Source organism: Hyperolius riggenbachi, chromosome 4 (assembly GCF_040937935.1).
Source record: "Hyperolius riggenbachi isolate aHypRig1 chromosome 4, aHypRig1.pri, whole genome shotgun sequence".
Lineage (NCBI taxonomy): Eukaryota > Metazoa > Chordata > Amphibia > Anura > Hyperoliidae > Hyperolius > Hyperolius riggenbachi.
Window position 1 is genome coordinate 26,425,597 of NC_090649.1, and position 20,966 is coordinate 26,446,562.

The 20,966-nt window shown below is 48.1% G+C and overlaps 1 protein-coding gene across 9 annotated transcripts in view; it reads right to left on the reverse strand.

The window, feature by feature from the left end:
• The window catches only part of LOC137571141 (DNA (cytosine-5)-methyltransferase 3A), a 558,436-nt gene that overhangs the window by 118,415 nt on the left and 419,055 nt on the right, over positions 1-20,966 (reverse strand). For all 9 annotated transcript variants that reach the window (XM_068279887.1, XM_068279889.1, XM_068279888.1 and 6 more), the window contains one exon: positions 3,296-3,345. In XM_068279887.1, coding sequence (XP_068135988.1) covers positions 3,296-3,345 — 50 coding nt within the window. The remainder of the gene's footprint in view (positions 1-3,295; positions 3,346-20,966) is intronic.

Below are 20,966 nucleotides of genomic sequence, written 5' to 3' on the forward strand. Positions count from 1 at the left end.
GGTCCTAAAAGCCCCCTTACTAAGATGTTAAGAAAAACAAAAGTTTGCTTTCCTAAAACAGAAAGAATTTGCGATAATTCAGGTTGGAGTGAGCTCGAGATGTCTCCCAGTGCATCACTGCTGAATATATGCAAATTATATGCAATAAGGGTACAATGGTTAATTTGCATATATTCAGCAGTGGTGCCTGGGAGACATCTCGAGCTCACTCCAACCTGAATTATCGCAAATTCTTTCTGTTTTAGGAAAGCAAACTTTTGTTTTTCTTAACATCTTAGTAAGGGGGCTTTTAGGACCATTGTAGTCCCTTACACACCCCAATGAGTTCTGGGTCACCATGAGCTTGCTGGTTGGTCTGTGCCTGTCGGATTTACAAGCCCTACTCCATAGAGCCAAATTAATCCATGCCATGCACTGATGAGGATCAAACAATCCGAAACAGTCTGTATGCATGTTGGATTATTATGGCTCTGTACATATTAACAAGCTGACACATCATTGCATTCCAGCGGTTCTGGAGGTGTGTTTAGCTTCTTAGGGTGCAATGGTTAATTTGCATATATTCAGCAATGGTGCCTGGGAGACATCTCGAGCTCACTCCAACCTGAATTATCGCAAATTCTTTCTGTTTTAGGAAAGCAAACTTTTGTTTTTCCATGTAGTATGAGAGCCGTACCTACACAGTCTATTCTATGGAGCTGAACTCCCCATCAGACAGAAATCTTTGCAAGATGCTGCACACAAACGTGCTGTACACATGCAACAGATCAGTATCTGCAAAAGATCTGTTCCTGCAAAATGCATTCATAGTCTATGATATCTGCAGATCCTCATACACACCTTGTTTAACGGACAATTATCTGTAGATCAGATCCACCAGGTTGGATCTTCAGATCGGCAGATAATTGTCTGATCTGCAGATGAATGTCCATTAAACAAGGTGTGTATGATGATCTGCAGATCTCATAGACTATGAATGCATTTTGCAGGAACGGATCTTTTGCAGATACTGATCTGTTGCATGTGTACAGCATCTGTGTGTGCAGCATCTTGCAAAGATTTTTATCTGATGGGGAGTTCAGCTCCATAGAATAGACTGTGTAGGTATGGCTCTCATACTACATGGAAGGGGGTAACATTGGTCTGTGATCTTTCATTTTCCAAAGACTATGGTCTGACGTGTGTACCCACCTTTAATTTACACTAAACGTCCCGACTGTGTTCAGAATTTGCCTTTTTCTGATTTGGAGTCTAGTTGGGATTTTAGCTGGCCCCGTTTTGTGATGTGACGTCCCATAAACAGAAGACGTGGATCCTGACTGTTTGACCTATTTATTTATACAGCTGCTCTTTATTCAGGATGGTGCCACGGTGAGAACCATAGTTTGTATTGTACACTGATTTTTAGCACTTGAAACAAATGGATTTCTGTGCAAACTTTGCCAGTAGTTTACTCCGCCCCAAACATGGCTCCCCTATATTTTCACTGAGGCAGCTGAAGAAAGAGCATAGTTGTCTGATGTTTATAAATAGGCCTCACCATGCATTATATACACCAGCAAAAGTGCCTATACTGGGAACGAGAGGGGAGGGGACTGTGGTGCCCTCAGTGCTTGCAGACACATGCTACACACTCCCTGCTGATCAATGCCCCGCCCTGTCGTTTCATGCTGCCTTCTGACCTAAGTCTCACCCCCATCAATATCAGGCTCCTCCCATCTGGTCATCTCTTTCATCAGGGCAGCTGTGTGGCTTCAACATACTACCTTATATCTTGAACAGTGATATTCCACTAAACAGGTTCCCAGCGTAGCCATGCTGCAGCCATAAAACATAGTATAGCAATGTATAGTAACCGGCCTATCCTGAGGCTAGGCACCACTCCACATAGGCTTCTACAAGGTGGCCACTGAGTGAAGCACATGCCAGTATGTCCAAATATTTGTATGTATCCAAAGTGATGTCACAGGTGCACTTCCTGTACAGAGACAGGTCCTGGAAGTGACGTGTGTGGAGAGAGGTCTCCCCCATCACTGGTAGTGGCCTAATAGTGATGTCACAGGTGCACTTCCTGTACAGACAGAGGTCCTGGAAGTGACGTGTGTAGAGAGAGGTCTCCCCCATCACTGGTAGTGGCCCAATAGTGATGTCACAGGTGCACTTCCTGTACAGAGACAGGTCCTGGAAGTGACGTGTGTGGAGAGGTGCCCCCCCATCACTGGTAGTGGTGTAAAAGTGATGTCACCGGTGCACTTCCTGTACAGAGACAGGTCCTGGAAGTGACGTGTGTGGAGAGGTGCCCCCCCATCACTGGTAGTGGTGTAAAAGTGATGTCACCAGTGCACTTCCTGTACAGACAGGTCCTGGAAGTGATGTGTGTGGAGAGGTGCCCCCCATCAGTGGTAGTGGTATAAAAGTGATGTCACCAGTGCACTTCCTGTACAGAGACAGGTCCTGGAAGTGACGTGTGTGGAGAGGTGCCCCCCCCCCCATCCCTGGTAGTGGTGTAAAAGTGATGTCACCGATGCACTTCCTGTACAGAGACAGGTCCTGGAAGTGACGTGTGTGGAGAGGTGCCCCCCCCCCCATCCCTGGTAGTGGTGTAAAAGTGATGTCACCGATGCACTTCCTGTACAGAGACAGGTCCTGGAAGTGACGTGTGTGGAGAGGTGCCCCTCCATCCCTGGTAGTGGTGTAAAAGTGATGTCACCGGTGCACTTCCTGTACAGAGACAGGTCCTGGAAGTGATGTGTGTGGAGAGGTGCCCCCCCCCCCATCCCTGGTAGTGGTGTAAAAGTGATGTATACTATGTTTAATGGTTACAATTTGGGAGAGGTTCACACAACCCCCAGCCCTTTGCCCTCAAAAAACACGCTCAGAACAAGTTGGAACGCCAACATCCCCAATATCTATCTCTTATACCGCTGTATGAGTTCTGTACTGGTGCTACGGTGGTAATGCTCATCTCTACATGTGCCCCTGCATAGTGATAATCCTCACTAATCTGCCCCCCACCCTCTGCTTACACCCCTCTGATGCTGCTGCTGCCCTTGGGAAGGTTTGGGGCTCAATATCAATAGATAACTACAGTATTAAACGTGCACTGGGTCCAGCCGCCCCTTAGCTATGCCGCTGTACAGAAACATAGTTTGTGGAGGTATCAGGCACTGGCTTGCTGCTCGGGCAATCTTACACTGCAGGTAAAGTACAATCATGAATTAGTCATATATAGCTGCCAGCTTTCTCATAGTGTATTGGCAGCCAAGATCAGCTCTGGAAAGTGGGGGACACTCACCTCCGATGTGGGGGATTCCTCCGACTCGTCGTCCTCCCTCTCCTCTTTACCTGAAAGACAGACAGAAAATCTGCATGAATGACGAGCAACAGATGTAAGCATTCATGAGGACCTGTCACATATCAACACCCCCCCCCCCCCCCCCCCAATCATCAGAAATACACAGATGTGACTGGCAACAGATGTAAGCATTGTTGAGGACCTGTCACATATCAACCCCCCCCCCCCATCAGTTCCATGGGAGTATGGAAATCACTGATATGCTTTGACAAGTAGGAGAATTTTTAGCTCTGTCTCTCTACAGCAGCAGACGGCAGCCTGGGACTCTGGCCAACTCCTAAAATCGGTGCATGGGTATTTTTTCCTTGCACATGCATTAATTTGAGCGCTGTTGTAATTTTATTGATTCCAAAACCTTTAGAACTAGTTATTGGAACTCAAATTGGCTTGGTAAGCTCCAGGAATGGACTGCAGGTGTGGGCGAGCCGGATGGGGGAGGGAGTGCCATAGATCCAAAAGTCTGGATTTAGGGGTGATCCAAGCAGCAAGCCCATTCAGGTCCGCTTTCAGTCTGAGAGTGTGATCTGCATTCTTGTTCTGGGCCTGTGGCATAACCCCCCTGGCGGTATGATTACTTCTGGATTTTAGGGTCTGTGGTGCAATTTTTTCACAAGCTTTTAGACGCAATGCAAGAAAAAAAAAATCACACAGCAGAGATCTACAACAGATTACTCACCTCCCTGCGATCCAGCGCTGCAATTCTCCCTCCGTCCACCGGGAGGTGCTCTACCCTATAGTGAGATCGGTGGCTGTCATGACGACAGACAGCAATCTCACCAGAGGGATCGAGAGCATCCAAGGATCGGAAGAAGAATGTCTGCCAGCGTGTGGATCCTGGGGGAGGTGAGTTACTGATGCCCGCTGCGCACCATGCTCTGCACATAACTCCCGGCGGCTACCATGAGTCAGGCCCGGGGTTACGCTTTGAGCTGCGGATTTCCAGCCCAAGCTTGACTCGGGGTTACAGCCAAGGAGTTTAAAGTACTGGAGCCAGTGGATCAGCAGGATAGCCAGATAACTGGTGTTGTTTAAAATTAAACATGGCAGCCTCCATATTTTCTTACTACAAGGTCACTTTAACAATGTGATGCCTAATCCTTACTTTAATCTTCACCCTTGTCTGATCAGTGTACACAGGTGCACATAGCGTGTTCATATGTCTTGTCTGATCAGTGTACACAGGCATACGTAGCGTGTTCATATGTTGTGCTTGATCAGTGTACACAGGCATACGTAGCGTGTTCATATGTTGTGTTTGATCAGTGTACACAAGCATACGTAGCGTGTTCATATGTCTTGTCTGATCAGTGTACACAGGCACACGTAGCGTGTTCATGTGTTGTGTCTGATCAGTGTACACAGGCACACGTAGCGTGTTCATGTGTTGTGTCTGATCAGTTTACACAGGCACACGTAGCGTGTTCATGTGTTGTGTCTGATCAGTGTACACAGGCACACGTAGCGTGTTCATATGTTGTGTTTGATCAGTGTACACAAGCATACGTAGCGTGTTCATATGTCTTGTCTGATCAGTGTACACAGGCACACATAGCGTGTTCATGTGTTGTGTCTGATCAGTGTACACAGGCACACGTAGCGTGTTCATGTGTTTTGTCTGTTCAGTGTACACAGGCGCACGTAGTGTGTTCATATGTTTTGTCTGATCAGTGTACACAGGCGCACGTAGCGTGTTCATGTGTTGTGTCTGATCAGTGTACACAGGCATACGTAGCGTGTTCATGTGTTGTGTCTGATCAGTATACACAGGCGCACGTAGCATGTTCATGTGTTGTGTCTGATCAGTATACACAGGCGCACGTAGCGTGTTCATGTGTTGTGTCTGATCAGTGTACACAGGCGCACGTAGCGTGTTCATGTGTTGTGTCTGATCAGTGTACACAGGCATACGTAGCGTGTTCATGTGTTGTGTCTGATCAGTATACACAGGCGCACGTAGCGTGTTCATGTGTTGTGTCTGATCAGTATACACAGGCGCACGTAGCGTGTTCATGTGTTGTGTCTGATCAGTGTACACAGGCACACGTAGCGTGTTCATATGTTGTGTTTGATCAGTGTACACAGGCATACGTAGCGTGTTCATATGTTTTGTCTGTTCAGTGTACACAGGTGCACGTAGTGTGTTCATGTGTTGTGTCTGATCAGTGTACACAGGCACACGTAGCGTGTTCATATGTTGTGTCTGATCAGTATACACAGGCGCACGTAGCATGTTCATATGTTTTGTCTGATCAGTGTACACAGGCGCACGTAGTGTGTTCATATGTTGTGTCTGACCAGTGTACACAGACGCACGTAGCGTGTATGTGTGTTGTGTCTGATCAGTGTACACAGGCGCACGTAGCGTGTTCATGTGTTGTGTCTGATCAGTATACACAGGCGCACGTAGCGTGTTCATGTGTTGTGTCTGATCAGTATACACAGGCGCACGTAGCGTGTTCATGTGTTGTGTCTGATCAGTATACACAGGGGCACGTAGCGTGTTCATGTGTTGTGTCTGATCAGTGTACACAGGCGCACGTAGCGTGTTCATGTGTTGTGTCTGATCAGTATACACAGGCGCACGTAGCATGTTCATGTGTTGTGTCTGATCAGTATACACAGGCGCACGTAGCGTGTTCATGTGTTGTGTCTGATCAGTATACACAGGCGCACGTAGCGTGTTCATGTGTTGTGTCTGATCAGTGTACACAGGCGCACATAGCGTGTTTGTGTGTTGTGTCTGATCAGTGTACACAGGCGCACGTAGCGTGTTCATGTGTTGTGTCTGATCAGTGTACACAGGCACACATAGTGTGTTCATGTGTTGTGTCTGATCAGTGTACACAGGCGCACGTAGCGTGGATGTGTGTTGTGTCTGATCAGTGTACACAGGCGCACGCAGTGTGTATGTGTGTTGTGTCTGATCAGTGTACACAGGTGCACGTAGCGTGTTCATGTGTTGTGTCTGATCAGTGTACACAGGAGCACGTAGCGTGTTCATGTGTTGTGTCTGATCAGTATACACAGGCGCACGCAGCGTGTTCATGTGTTGTGTCTGATCAGTATACACAGGCGCACGTAGCGTGTATGTGTGTTGTGTCTGATCAGTGTACACAGGCGCACGCAGCGTGTTCATGTGTTGTGTCTGATCAGTATACACAAGCGCACGTAGCGTGTATGTGTGTTGTGTCTGATCAGTGTACTCAGGCGCACGTAGCGCGTTTGTGTGTTGTGTCTGATCAGTGTACACAGGCGCACGTAGCGTGTTCATGTGTTGTGTCTGATCAGTGTACACAGTCACACATAGCGTGTATGTGTGTTGTGTCTGATCAGTGTACACAGGCGCACGCAGCGTGTATGTGTGTTGTGTCTGATCAGTATACACAGGCGCACGTAGCGTGTATGTGTGTTGTGTCTGATCAGTATACACAGGCGCACGTAGCGTGTTCATGTGTTGTGTCTGATCAGTATACACAGGCGCACGTAGCGTGTTCATGTGTTGTGTCTGATCAGTATACACAGGGGCACGTAGCGTGTTCATGTGTTGTGTCTGATCAGTGTACACAGGCGCACGTAGCGTGTTCATGTGTTGTGTCTGATCAGTATACACAGGCGCACGTAGCATGTTCATGTGTTGTGTCTGATCAGTATACACAGGCGCACGTAGCGTGTTCATGTGTTGTGTCTGATCAGTATACACAGGCGCACGTAGCGTGTTCATGTGTTGTGTCTGATCAGTGTACACAGGCGCACGTAGCGTGTTTGTGTGTTGTGTCTGATCAGTGTACACAGGCGCACGTAGCGTGTTCATGTGTTGTGTCTGATCAGTGTACACAGGCACACATAGTGTGTTCATGTGTTGTGTCTGATCAGTGTACACAGGCGCACGCAGCGTGTTCATGTGTTGTGTCTGATCAGTATACACAGGCGCACGTAGCGTGTATGTGTGTTGTGTCTGATCAGTGTACACAGGCGCACGCAGCGTGTTCATGTGTTGTGTCTGATCAGTATACACAGGCGCACGTAGCGTGTTCATGTGTTGTGTCTGATCAGTGTACACAGGCGCACGTAGCGTGTTCATGTGTTGTGTCCGATCAGTATACACAGGCGCACATAGCGTGTTCATGTGTGTTGTGTCTGATCAGTGTACACAGGCGCACGTAGCGTGTATGTGTGTTGTGTCTGATCAGTATACACAGGCGCACGTAGCGTGTTCATGTGTTGTGTCTGATCAGTATACACAGGCGCACGCAGCGTGTTCATGTGTTGTGTCTGATCAGTATACACAGGCGCATGTAGCGTGTACGTGTGTTGTGTCTAATCAGTGTACACAGGCACACGCAGCGTGTTCATCTGTTGTGTCTGATCAGTATACACAGGCGCACGTAGCGTGTATGTGTGTTGTGTCTGATCAGTGTACACAGGCGCACGCAGCGTGTTCATGTGTTGTGTCTGATCAGTATACACAGGCGCACGTAGCGTGTTCATGTGTTGTGTCTGATCAGTGTACACAGGCGCACGTAGCGTGGATGTGTGTTGTGTCTGATCAGTGTACACAGGCGCACGTAGCATGTTCATGTGTTGTGTCTGATCAGTGTACACAGGCGCACGTAGCGCGTTCATGTGTTGTGTCTGATCAGTATACAGAGGCGCACGTAGCGTGGATGTGTGTTGTGTCTGATCAGTGTACACAGGCGCACGTAGCGTGTTCATGTGTTGTGTCTGATCAGTGTACACAGGCGCACGTAGCGTGTTCATATGTTGTGTCTGATCAGTATACACAGGCCCACGTAGCGTGTATGTGTGTTGTGTCTGATCAGTATACACAGGCGCACGTAGCGTGTTCATGTGTTGGGCTCGATTCACAAAGCGGTGCAAAGTGTTAGCACCATGGTGAAAAGGCCCTTATCACGCCTAAAGTCACTTTAGGCATGATAAGAAGAAACTCGCGCGAAGTTGCCGCGCGTACGCGCGTAAGTGCGCGCGAAGCTCCCATTAAGCCCTATGGGACTTTGCGCGCGTTCTCACGCGCGTACGCGCGAACGCGCTTACGCGCGGTAACTTCGCGCGAAGAGCAGGAAAAATCGGTGATAACTCAGTGGTGAAAAGGTCATCACGCCTAAAGTCTTTTAGGCGTGATAACTGGGTTAGCACCGCTTTGTGAATCGAGCCCGTTGTGTCTGATCAGTGTACACAGGCGCACGTAGCGTGTTCATGTGTTGTGTCTAATCAGTATACACAGGCGCACGCAGCGTGTATGTGTGTTGTGTCTGATCAGTGTACACAGGCGCACGTAGCATGTTTGTGTGTTGTGTCTGATCAGTGTACACAGGCGCACGTAGCGTGTTCATGTGTTGTGTCTGATCAGTGTACACAGGCGCACGTAGCGTGTTCATGTGTTGTGTCTGATCAGTGTACACAGGCGCACATAGTGTGTTCATGTGTTGTGTCTGATCAGTGTACACAGGCGCACGTAGCTTGTTCATGTGTTGTGTCTGATCAGTGTACACAGGTGCACATAGTGTGTTCATGTGTTGTGTCTGATCAGTATACACAGGCGCACGTAGCGTGTATGTGTGTTGTGTCTGATCAGTGTACACAGGCGCACGCAGCGTGTATGTGTGTTGTGTCTGATCAGTGTACACAGGCGCACGTAGCGTGTTTGTGTGTTGTGTCTGATCAGTGTACACAGGGGCACGTAGCGTGTATGTGTGTTGTGTCTGATCAGTGTACACAGGCGCACGTAGCGTGTTTGTGTGTTGTGTCTGATCAGTGTACACAGTCACACGTAGCGTGTATGTGTGTTGTGTCTGATCAGTGTACACAGGCGCACGCAGCGTGTATGTGTGTTGTGTCTGATCAGTATACACAGGCGCACGTAGCGTGTATGTGTGTTGTGTCTGATCAGTATACACAGGCGCACGTAGCGTGTTCATGTGTGGTGTCTGATCAGTGTACACAGGCGCACGTAGCGTGTTTGTGTGTTGTGTCTGATCAGTGTACACAGGCGCATGTAGTGTGTTCATATGTTGTGTCTGATCAGTATACACAGGCGCACGTAGCGTGTTCATGTGTTGTGTCTGATCAGTATACACAGGCGCACGTAGCGTGTTCATGTGTTGTGTCTGATCAGTGTACACAGGCGCACGTAGCGTGTATGTGTGTTGTGTCTGATCAGTGTACACAGGCGCACGTAGCGTGTTTGTGTGTTGTGTCTGATCAGTATACACAGGCGCACGTAGCGTGTTCATGTGTTGTGTCTGATCAGTGTACACAGGCGCACGTAGCGTGTATGTGTGTTGTGTCTGATCAGTGTACACAGGCACACGTAGCGTGTTTGTGTGTTGTGTCTGATCAGTGTACACAGGGGCACGTAGCGTGTATGTGTGTTGTGTCTGATCAGTGTACACAGGCACACGTAGCGTGTTTGTGTGTTGTGTCTGATCAGTGTACACAGGCGCACGTAGCGTGTTCATATGTTGTGTCTGATCAGTGTACACAGGCGCACGTAGCGTGTATGTGTGTTGTGTCTGATCAGTGTACACAGGCGCACGTAGAGTGTTTGTGTGTTTACACTTCTCTCTGGCAGCTCCTTGGCACGCGGATCTCCTCAGCTGCTCATTTGGGGTGAGAGCGGTTTTCCTGCATCACTCGTGGTTGGCTGCTATTTCTCAGTTTCTTAGAAAGTCAGAGAGGAGAAAGGTCGGCCAGCAGGAAGTCACGTGACCTCGGCGTGTTGCACAAGAGCTGCGCTGCACACATGGCGGGTGCACTTAGCAAAACATTAACATCCAAATCTTTCTCTTTCTGATACAAATTCATGTTTCTTTTAAGGCCCGTCTCAAACTCTAACTTTCACTGGGCATTTTTTATATATTTACTTTTTAAAGAGGAACTTTAGCGAAAAGGGGAAAAAAATAGATCAATACATTGCAAAGTGAGAAGTTAAAAATAGAAGCGAGATAAAGAAATGATTGATATTCGCCATGTAATTTGTTCATATGGTTTGATCCACAATCAGCCTGCAGGTTATTTTTAGATGAGTAAGAGGGACACTTAAGCCACACCCATGACCACGCCCCGACACATCCCTAGTCAAGCATACCATAAAGATTTCAGAAGAAAAATTGGTTGTTTTATAACTCTAACCACATTGGTCCTTTCTATCCTGGTTCATTTTCCTTCATATTTACTTTGGAAAATTAGAAATATATAAATTTAAAGGATGGGAATAAAGTTTAGAGTCACTCAAACACATTTTTCAGTAGAGAAATATATATATTTACATAGAAAGAGCGACAAAGTCCTGAAAGAGGGACAAATGAGGAGGAAAGAGGGACAGTTGGGAGCTATGAATATGCCAGACTTCCTGCTCACACTATGCCAGACTTCCTGCTTACACTATGCACGACTTCCTGCTAACACTATGCACGACTTCCTGCTAACACTATGCCAGACGTCCTGCTCACACTATGCACGACTTCCTGCTCACACTATGCCAGACTTCCTGCTCACACTATGCCAGACTTCATGCTTACACTATGCACGACTTCCTGCTAACACTATGCCAGACTTCCTGCTTACACTATGGCAGACTTCCTGCTCACACTATACCAGATCCTGCTTACACTATACCAGATACCAGACTTCCTGCTTACACTATGCCAGACTTCCTGCTCACACTATGCACAACTTCCTGCTAACACTATGCCAGACGTCCTGCTCACACTATGCACGACTTCCTGCTAACACTATGCCAGACGTCCTGCTCACACTATGCACGACTTCCTGCTCACACTATGCCAGACTTCCTGCTCACACTATGCCAGACTTCATGCGTACACTATGCACGACTTCCTGCTAACACTATGCCAGACTTCCTGCTTACACTATGCCAGACTTCCTGCTCACACTATACCAGATCCTGCTTACACTATACCAGATACCAGACTTCCTGCTTACACTATGCCAGACTTCCTGCTCACACTATGCACAACTTCCTGCTAACACTATGCCAGACGTCCTGCTCACACTATGCACGACTTCCTGCTAACACTATGCCAGACGTCCTGCTCACACTATGCACGACTTCCTGCTCACACTATGCCAGACTTCCTGCTCACACTATGCCAGACTTCATGCTTACACTATGCACGACTTCCTGCTAACACTATGGCAGACTTCCTGCTTACACTATGCCAGACTTCCTGCTCACACTATACCAGATCCTGCTTACACTATACCAGATACCAGACTTCCTGCTTACACTATGCCAGACTTCCTGCTCACACTATGCACAACTTCCTGCTAACACTATGGCAGACTTCCTGCTTACACTATACCAGACTTCCTCCTTACACTATACCAGACTTCCTCCTTACACTATGCCAGACTTCCTGCTCACACTATGCACGACTTCCTGCTCACATTATGCCAGACTTCCTGCTCACACTATGCATGACTTCCTGCTCACACTATGCCAGACTTCCTGCTCACACTATGCCAGACTACCTGCTTACACTATACCAGACTTCCTGCTCACACTATGCCAGACTTCCTGCTCACACTATGCCAGACTTCCTGCACACACTATGCCAGACTTCCTGCTTACACTATGCCAGACTGCCTGCTTACACTATCTTAGTCACCCTGCTCACACTTTACAAAACTTCCTGCACACACTATACCAGACTTCCTGCTTACACTACGCAGGATGTCCTGCCTACATTATCCCAGACTTGCTGCTTACACTATCCCAGACTTCCTGCACACTCTATGCCAGACTTCCTGCTAAAGCTATGCACGACTTCCTGCTAACACTATGGCAGACTTCCAGCTTACACTATGCCAGACTTCCTGCTCACACTATGCACGACTTCCTGCTCACACTATGCACGACTTCCTGCTCACACTATGGCAGACTTCCTGCTCACACTATGGCAGACTTCCTGCTAACACTATGCCCGACTTCCTGCTTACACTATACCAGACTTCCTGCTCACACTATGCGAGACTTCCTGCACACACTATGCCAGACTTCCTGCACACACTATGCCAGACTTCCTGCTTACACTATGCCAGACTGCCTGCTTACACTATACCAGACATCCTGCTTACACTATACCAGACTTCCTGCTTACACTATACCAGACTACCTGCTTACACTATGCACGACTTCCTGCTCACACTATGCCAGACTTCCTGCTTACACTATGCCAGACATCCTGCTCACACTATGCACGACTTCCAGCTAACACTATGCCAGACTTCCTGCTAACACTATACCAGACTTCCTGCTAACACTATACCAGACTTCCTGCTAACACTATACCAGAATTCCTGCTAACACTATACCAGACTTCCTGCTAACACTATGCACGACTTCCTGCTCACGCTATGCACGACTTCCTGCTCACGCTATGCCAGACTTCCTGCTAACACTATGCCAGACTTCCTGCTAACACTATGCCAGACTTCCTGCTTACACTATCCCAGACTTCCTGCACACTCTATGCCAGACTTCCTGCTAAAGCTATGCACGACTTCCTGCTAACACTATGGCAGACTTCCAGCTTACACTATGCCAGACTTCCTGCTCACACTATGCACGACTTCCTGCTCACACTATGCACGACTTCCTGCTCACACTATGGCAGACTTCCTGCTCACACTATGGCAGACTTCCTGCTAACACTATGCCCGACTTCCTGCTTACACTATACCAGACTTCCTGCTCACACTATGCGAGACTTCCTGCACACACTATGCCAGACTTCCTGCACACACTATGCCAGACTTCCTGCTTACACTATGCCAGACTGCCTGCTTACACTATACCAGACATCCTGCTTACACTATACCAGACTTCCTGCTTACACTATACCAGACTACCTGCTTACACTATGCACGACTTCCTGCTCACACTATGCCAGACTTCCTGCTTACACTATGCCAGACATCCTGCTCACACTATGCACGACTTCCAGCTAACACTATGCCAGACTTCCTGCTAACACTATACCAGACTTCCTGCTAACACTATACCAGACTTCCTGCTAACACTATACCAGAATTCCTGCTAACACTATACCAGACTTCCTGCTAACACTATGCACGACTTCCTGCTCACGCTATGCACGACTTCCTGCTCACGCTATGCCAGACTTCCTGCTAACACTATGCCAGACTTCCTGCTAACACTATGCCAGACTTCCTGCTTACACTATACCAGACTTCCTGCTCACACTATGCCAGACTTCCTGCTCACACTATGCCAGACTTCCTGCTAACAATATGCCAGACTTCCTGCTTACACTATGCCAGACTTCCTGCTTACACTATGCCAGTCTTCCTGCTTACACTATACCAGACTTCCTGCTAACACTATACCAGACTTCCTGCTTACACTATACCAGACTTCCTGCTAACACTATGCCAGACTTCCTGCTCAAGCTATGCACGATTTCCTGCTAACACTATGGCAGACTTCCAGCTTACACTATGCCAGACTTCCTGCTCACATTATGCCAGACTTCCTGCTCACACTATGCCAGACTTCCTGCACACACTATGCCAGACTTCCTGCTTACACTATGCCAGACTGCCTGCTTACACTATCTTAGTCACCCTGCTCACACTTTACAAAACTTCCTGCACACACTATACCAGACTTCCTGCTTACACTACGCAGGATGTCCTGCCTACATTATCCCAGACTTGCTGCTTACACTATCCCAGACTTCCTGCACACTCTATGCCAGACTTCCTGCTAAAGCTATGCACGACTTCCTGCTAACACTATGGCAGACTTCCAGCTTACACTATGCCAGACTTCCTGCTCACACTATGCACGACTTCCTGCTCACACTATGCACGACTTCCTGCTCACACTATGCACGACTTCCTGCTCACACTATGGCAGACTTCCTGCTCACACTATGGCAGACTTCCTGCTAACACTATGCCCGACTTCCTGCTTACACTATACCAGACTTCCTGCTCACACTATGCCAGACTTCCTGCACACACTATGCCAGACTTCCTGCACACACTATGCCAGACTTCCTGCTTACACTATGCCAGACTGCCTGCTTACACTATCTTAGTCATCCTGCTCACACTTTACCAAACTTCCTGCACACACTATACCAGACTTCCTGCTTACACTACGCAGGATGTCCTGCCTACATTATCCCAGACTTGCTGCTTACACTATCCCAGACTTCCTGCACACTCTATGCCAGATTTCCTGCTCAAGCTATGCACGACTTCCTGCTAACACTATGGCAGACTTCCAGCTTACACTATGCCAGACTTCCTGCTCACATTATGCCAGACTTCCTGCTCACACTATGCACGACTTCCTGCTCACACTATGCCAGACTTCCTGCTCACACTATGCCAGACTTCCTGCTCACACTATGGCAGACTTCCTGCTAACACTATGCCAGACTTCCTGCTTACACTATACCAGACTTCCTGCTCACACTATGCGAGACTTCCTGCTCACACTATGCCAGACTTCCTGCTAACACTATACCAGACTTCCTGCTAACACTATACCAGACTACCTGCTAACACTATCCCAGACTTCCTGCTCACACTATGCCAGACTTCCTGCTAACACTATGCCAGACTTCCTGCTAACACTATGCCAGACTTCCTGCTAACACTATGCCAGACTACCTGCTTACACTATACCAGACTTCCTGCTCACATTATGCACGACTTCCTGCTCACACAATGCCAGACTTCCTGCTCACACTATGCCAGACTTCCTGCTCACACTATGCCAGACTTCCTGCTAACACTATGCCAGACTTCCTGCTTACACTATACCAGACATCCTGCTTACACTATACCAGACTTCCTGCTTACACTATACCAGACTTCCTGCTTACACTATGCCAGACTTCCTGCTTACACTATGCAGACTTCCTGCTCACACTATGCCAGACTTCCTGCTAACACTATGCCAGACTTCCTGCTCACACTATACCAGACTTCCTGCTCACACTATGTAAGACATCCTGCTTACACTATACCAGATCCTGCTTACACTATACCAGATACCAGACTTCCTGCTTACACTATGCCAGACTTCCTGCTTACACTATGCCAGACTTCCTGCTTACAATATGCCAGACTTCCTGCTTACACTATACCAGACATCCTGCTTACACTATTCCAGACTTCCTGCTTACACTATACCAGACTACCTGCTTACACTATGCACGACTTCCTGCTCACACTATGCCAGACTTCCTGCTCACACTATGCCAGACATCCTGCTCACACTATGCACGACTTCCAGCTAACACTATGCCAGACTTTCTGCTAACACTATACCAGACTTCCTGCTAACACTATACCAGACTTCCTGCTAACACTATACCAGACTTCCTGCTAACACTATGCACGACTTCCTGCTCACGCTATGCACGACTTCCTGCTCACGCTATGCACGACTTCCTGCAAACACTATGCCAGACTTCCTGCTAACACTATGCCAGACTTCCTGCTTACACTATACCAGACTTCCTGCTCACACTATGCCAGACTTCCTGCTCACACTATGCCAGACTTCCTGCTAACAATATGCCAGACTTCCTGCTTACACTATGCCAGACTTCCTGCTTACACTATGCCAGTCTTCCTGCTTACACTATACCAGACTTCCTGCTTACACTATACCAGACTTCCTGCTAACACTATACCAGACTTCCTGCTCAAGCTATGCACGATTTCCTGCTAACACTATGGCAGACTTCCAGCTTACACTATGCCAGACTTCCTGCTCACATTATGCCAGACTTCCTGCTCACACTATGCATGACTTCCTGCTCACACTATGCCAGACTTCCTGCTCACACTATGCCAGACTTCCTGCTCACACTATGGCAGACTTCCTGCTAACACTATGCCAGACTTCCTGCTTACACTATACCAGACTTCCTGCTCACACTATGCCAGACTTCCTGCTCACACTATGCCAGACTTCCTGCACACACTATGCCAGACTTCCTGCTTACACTATGCCAGACTGCCTGCTTACACTATCTTAGTCACCCTGCTCACACTTTACAAAACTTCCTGCACACACTATACCAGACTTCCTGCTTACACTACGCAGGATGTCCTGCCTACATTATCCCAGACTTCCTGCACACTCTATGCCAGACTTCCTGCTCAAGCTATGCACGACTTCCTGCTAACACTATGGCAGACTTCCAGCTTACACTATTCCAGACTTCCTGCTCACACTATGCACGACTTCCTGCTCACACTATGCCAGACTTCCTGCTCACACTATGCCAGACTTCCTGCTCACACTATGGCAGACTTCCTGCTAACACTATGCCCGACTTCCTGCTTACACTATACCAGACTTCCTGCTCACACTATACCAGACTTCCTGCTCACACTATGCGAGACTTCCTGCACACACTATGCCAGACTTCCTGCACACACTATGCCAGACTTCCTGCTTACACTATGCCAGACTGCCTGCTTACACTATCTTAGTCATCCTGCTCACACTTTACCAAACTTCCTGCACACACTATACCAGACTTCCTGCTTACACTACGCAGGATGTCCTGCCTACATTATCCCAGACTTGCTGCTTACACTATCCCAGACTTCCTGCACACTCTATGCCAGACTTCCTGCTCAAGCTATGCACGACTTCCTGCTAACAATATGGCAGACTTCCAGCTTACACTATGCCAGACTTCCTGCTCACATTATGCCAGACTTCCTGCTCACATTATGCCAGACTTCCTGCTCACACTATGCACGACTTCCTGCTCACACTATGCACGACTTCCTGCTCACACTATGCACGACTTCCTGCTCACACTATGCCAGACTTCCTGCTCACACTATGCCAGACTTCCTGCTCACACTATGGCAGACTTCCTGCTAACACTATGCCAGACTTCCTGCTTACACTATACCAGACTTCCTGCTCACACTATGCGAGACTTCCTGCTCACACTATGCCAGACTTCCTGCTAACACTATACCAGATTTCCTGCTAACACTATACCAGACTTCCTGCTAACACTATCCCAGACTTCCTGCTCACACTATGCCAGACTTCCTGCTAACACTATGCCAGACTTCCTGCTAACACTATGCCAGACTTCCTGCTAACACTATGCCAGACTTCCTGCTAACACTATGCCAGACTACCTGCTTACACTATACCAGACTTCCTGCTCACACTATGCACGACTTCCTGCTCACACTATGCCAGACTTCCTGCTCACACTATGCCAGACTTCCTGCTCACACTATGCCAGACTTCCTGCTAACACTATGCCAGACTTCCTGCTTACACTATACCAGACATCCTGCTTACACTATACCAGACTTCCTGCTTACACTATACCAGACTTCCTGCTTACACTATGCCAGACTTCCTGCTTACACTATGCAGACTTCCTGCTCACACTATGCCAGACTTCCTGCTAACACTATGCCAGACTTCCTGCTCACACTATACCAGACTTCCTGCTCACACTATGCCAGACATCCTGCTTACACTATACCAGATCCTGCTTACACTATACCAGATACCAGACTTCCTGCTTACACTATGCCAGACTTCCTGCTTACACTATGCCAGACTTCCTGCTTACACTATACCAGACATCCTGCTTACACTATACCAGACTTCCTGCTTACACTATACCAGACTAGCTGCTTACACTATACCAGACTTCCTGCTAACACTATACCAGACTTCCTGCTAACACTATGCCAGACTTCCTGCTCAAGCTATGCACGATTTCCTGCTAACACTATGGCAGACTTCCTGCTCACATTATGCCAGACTTCCTGCTCACACTATGCCAGACTTCCTGCTCACACTATGGCAGACTTCCTGCTCACACTATGCCAGACTTCCTGCTTACACTATGCCAGACTTCCTGCTCACACTATGGCAGACTTCCTGCTAACACTATGCCAGACTTCCTGCTTACACTATACCAGACTTCCTGCTCACACTATGCCAGACTTCCTGCTCACACTATGCCAGACTTCCTGCACACACTATGCCAGACTTCCTGCTTACACTATACCAGACTTCCTGCTTACACTACGCAGGATGTCCTGCCTACATTATCCCAGACTTGCTGCTTACACTATCCCAGACTTCCTGCACACTCTATGCCAGACTTCCTGCTCAAGCTATGCACGACTTCCTGCTAACACTATGGCAGACTTCCAGCTTACACTATGCCAGACTTCCTGCTCACACTATGCACGACTTCCTGCTCACACTATGCACGACTTCCTGCTCACACTATGGCAGACTTCCTGCTCACACTATGCACGACTTCCTGCTCACACTATGGCAGACTTCCTGCTCACACTATGCCCGACTTCCTGCTTACACTATACCAGACTTCCTGCTCACACTATGCAAGACTTCCTGCACACACTATGCCAGACTTCCTGCACACACTATGCCAGACTTCCTGCTTACACTATGCCAGACTGCCTGCTTACACTATCTTAGTCATCCTGCTCACACTTTACCAAACTTCCTGCACACACTATCCCAGACTTGCTGCTTACACTATCCCAGACTTCCTGCACACTCTATGCCAGACTTCCTGCTCAAGCTATGCACGACTTCCTGCTAACACTATGGCAGACTTCCAGCTTACACTATGCCAGACTTCCTGCTCACATTATGCCAGACTTCCTGCTCACACTATGCACGACTTCCTGCTCACACTATGCCAGACTTCCTGCTCACACTATGCCAGACTTCCTGCTCACACTATGGCAGACTTCCTGCTAACACTATGCCAGACTTCCTGCTTACACTATACCAGACTTCCTGCTCACACTATGCGAGACTTCCTGCTCACACTATGCCAGACTTCCTGCTAACACTATACCAGACTTCCTGCTAACACTATACCAGACTTCCTGCTAACACTATCCCAGACTTCCTGCTCACACTATGCCAGACTTCCTGCTAACACTATGCCAGACTTCCTGCTAACACTATGCCAGACTTCCTGCTAACACTATGCCAGACTACCTGCTTACACTATACCAGACTTCCTGCTCACACTATGCACGACTTCCTGCTCACACAATGCCAGACTTCCTGCTCACACTATGCCAGACTTCCTGCTCACACTATGCCAGACTTCCTGCTAACACTATGCCAGACTTCCTGCTTACACTATACCAGACATCCTGCTTACACTATACCAGACATCCTGCTTACACTATACCAGACTTCCTGCTTACACTATGCCAGACTTCCTGCTTACACTATGCAGACTTCCTGCTCACACTATGCCAGACTTCCTGCTAACACTATGCCAGACTTCCTGCTCACACTATACCAGACTTCCTGCTCACACTATGTAAGACATCCTGCTTACACTATACCAGATCCTGCTTACACTATACCAGATACCAGACTTCCTGCTTACACTATGCCAGACTTCCTGCTTACACTATGCCAGACTTCCTGCTTACAATATGCCAGACTTCCTGCTTACACTATACCAGACATCCTGCTTACACTATACCAGACTTCCTGCTTACACTATACCAGACTACCTGCTTACACTATGCACGACTTCCTGCTCACACTATGCCAGACTTCCTGCTTACACTATGCCAGACATCCTGCTCACACTATGCACGACTTCCAGCTAACACTATGCCAGACTTCCTGCTAACACTATACCAGACTTCCTGCTAACACTATACCAGACTTCCTGCTAACACTATACCAGACTTCCTGCTAACACTATGCACGACTTCCTGCTCACGCTATGCACGACTTCCTGCTCACGCTATGCACGACTTCCTGCTAACACTATGCCAGACTTCCTGCTAACACTATGCCAGACTTCCTGCTTACACTATACCAGACTTCCTGCTCACACTATGCCAGACTTCCTGCTCACACTATGCCAGACTTCCTGCTAACAATATGCCAGACTTCCTGCTTACACTATGCCAGACTTCCTGCTTACACTATGCCAGTCTTCCTGCTTACACTATACCAGACTTCCTGCTAACACTATACCAGACTTCCTGCTTACACTATACCAGACTTCCTGCTAACACTATACCAGACTTCCTGCTAACACTATGCCAGACTTCCTGCTTACACTATACCAGACTTCCTGCTCACACTATGCCAGACTTCCTGCTCACACTATGCCAGACTTCCTGCACACACTATGCCAGACTTCCTGCTTACACTATGCCAGACTGCCTGCTTACACTATCTTAGTCACCCTGCTCACACTTTACAAAACTTCCTGCACACACTATACCAGACTTCCTGCTTACACTACGCAGGATGTCCTGCCTACATTATCCCAGACTTCCTGCACACTCTATGCCAGACTTCCTGCTCAAGCTATGCACGACTTCCTGCTAACACTATGGCAGACTTCCAGCTTACACTATTCCAGACTTCCTGCTCACACTATGCACGACTTCCTGCTCACACTATGCCAGACTTCCTGCTCACACTATGCCAGACTTCCTGCTCACACTATGGCAGACTTCCTGCTCACACTATGGCAGACTTCCTGCTCACACTATGCCCGACTTCCTG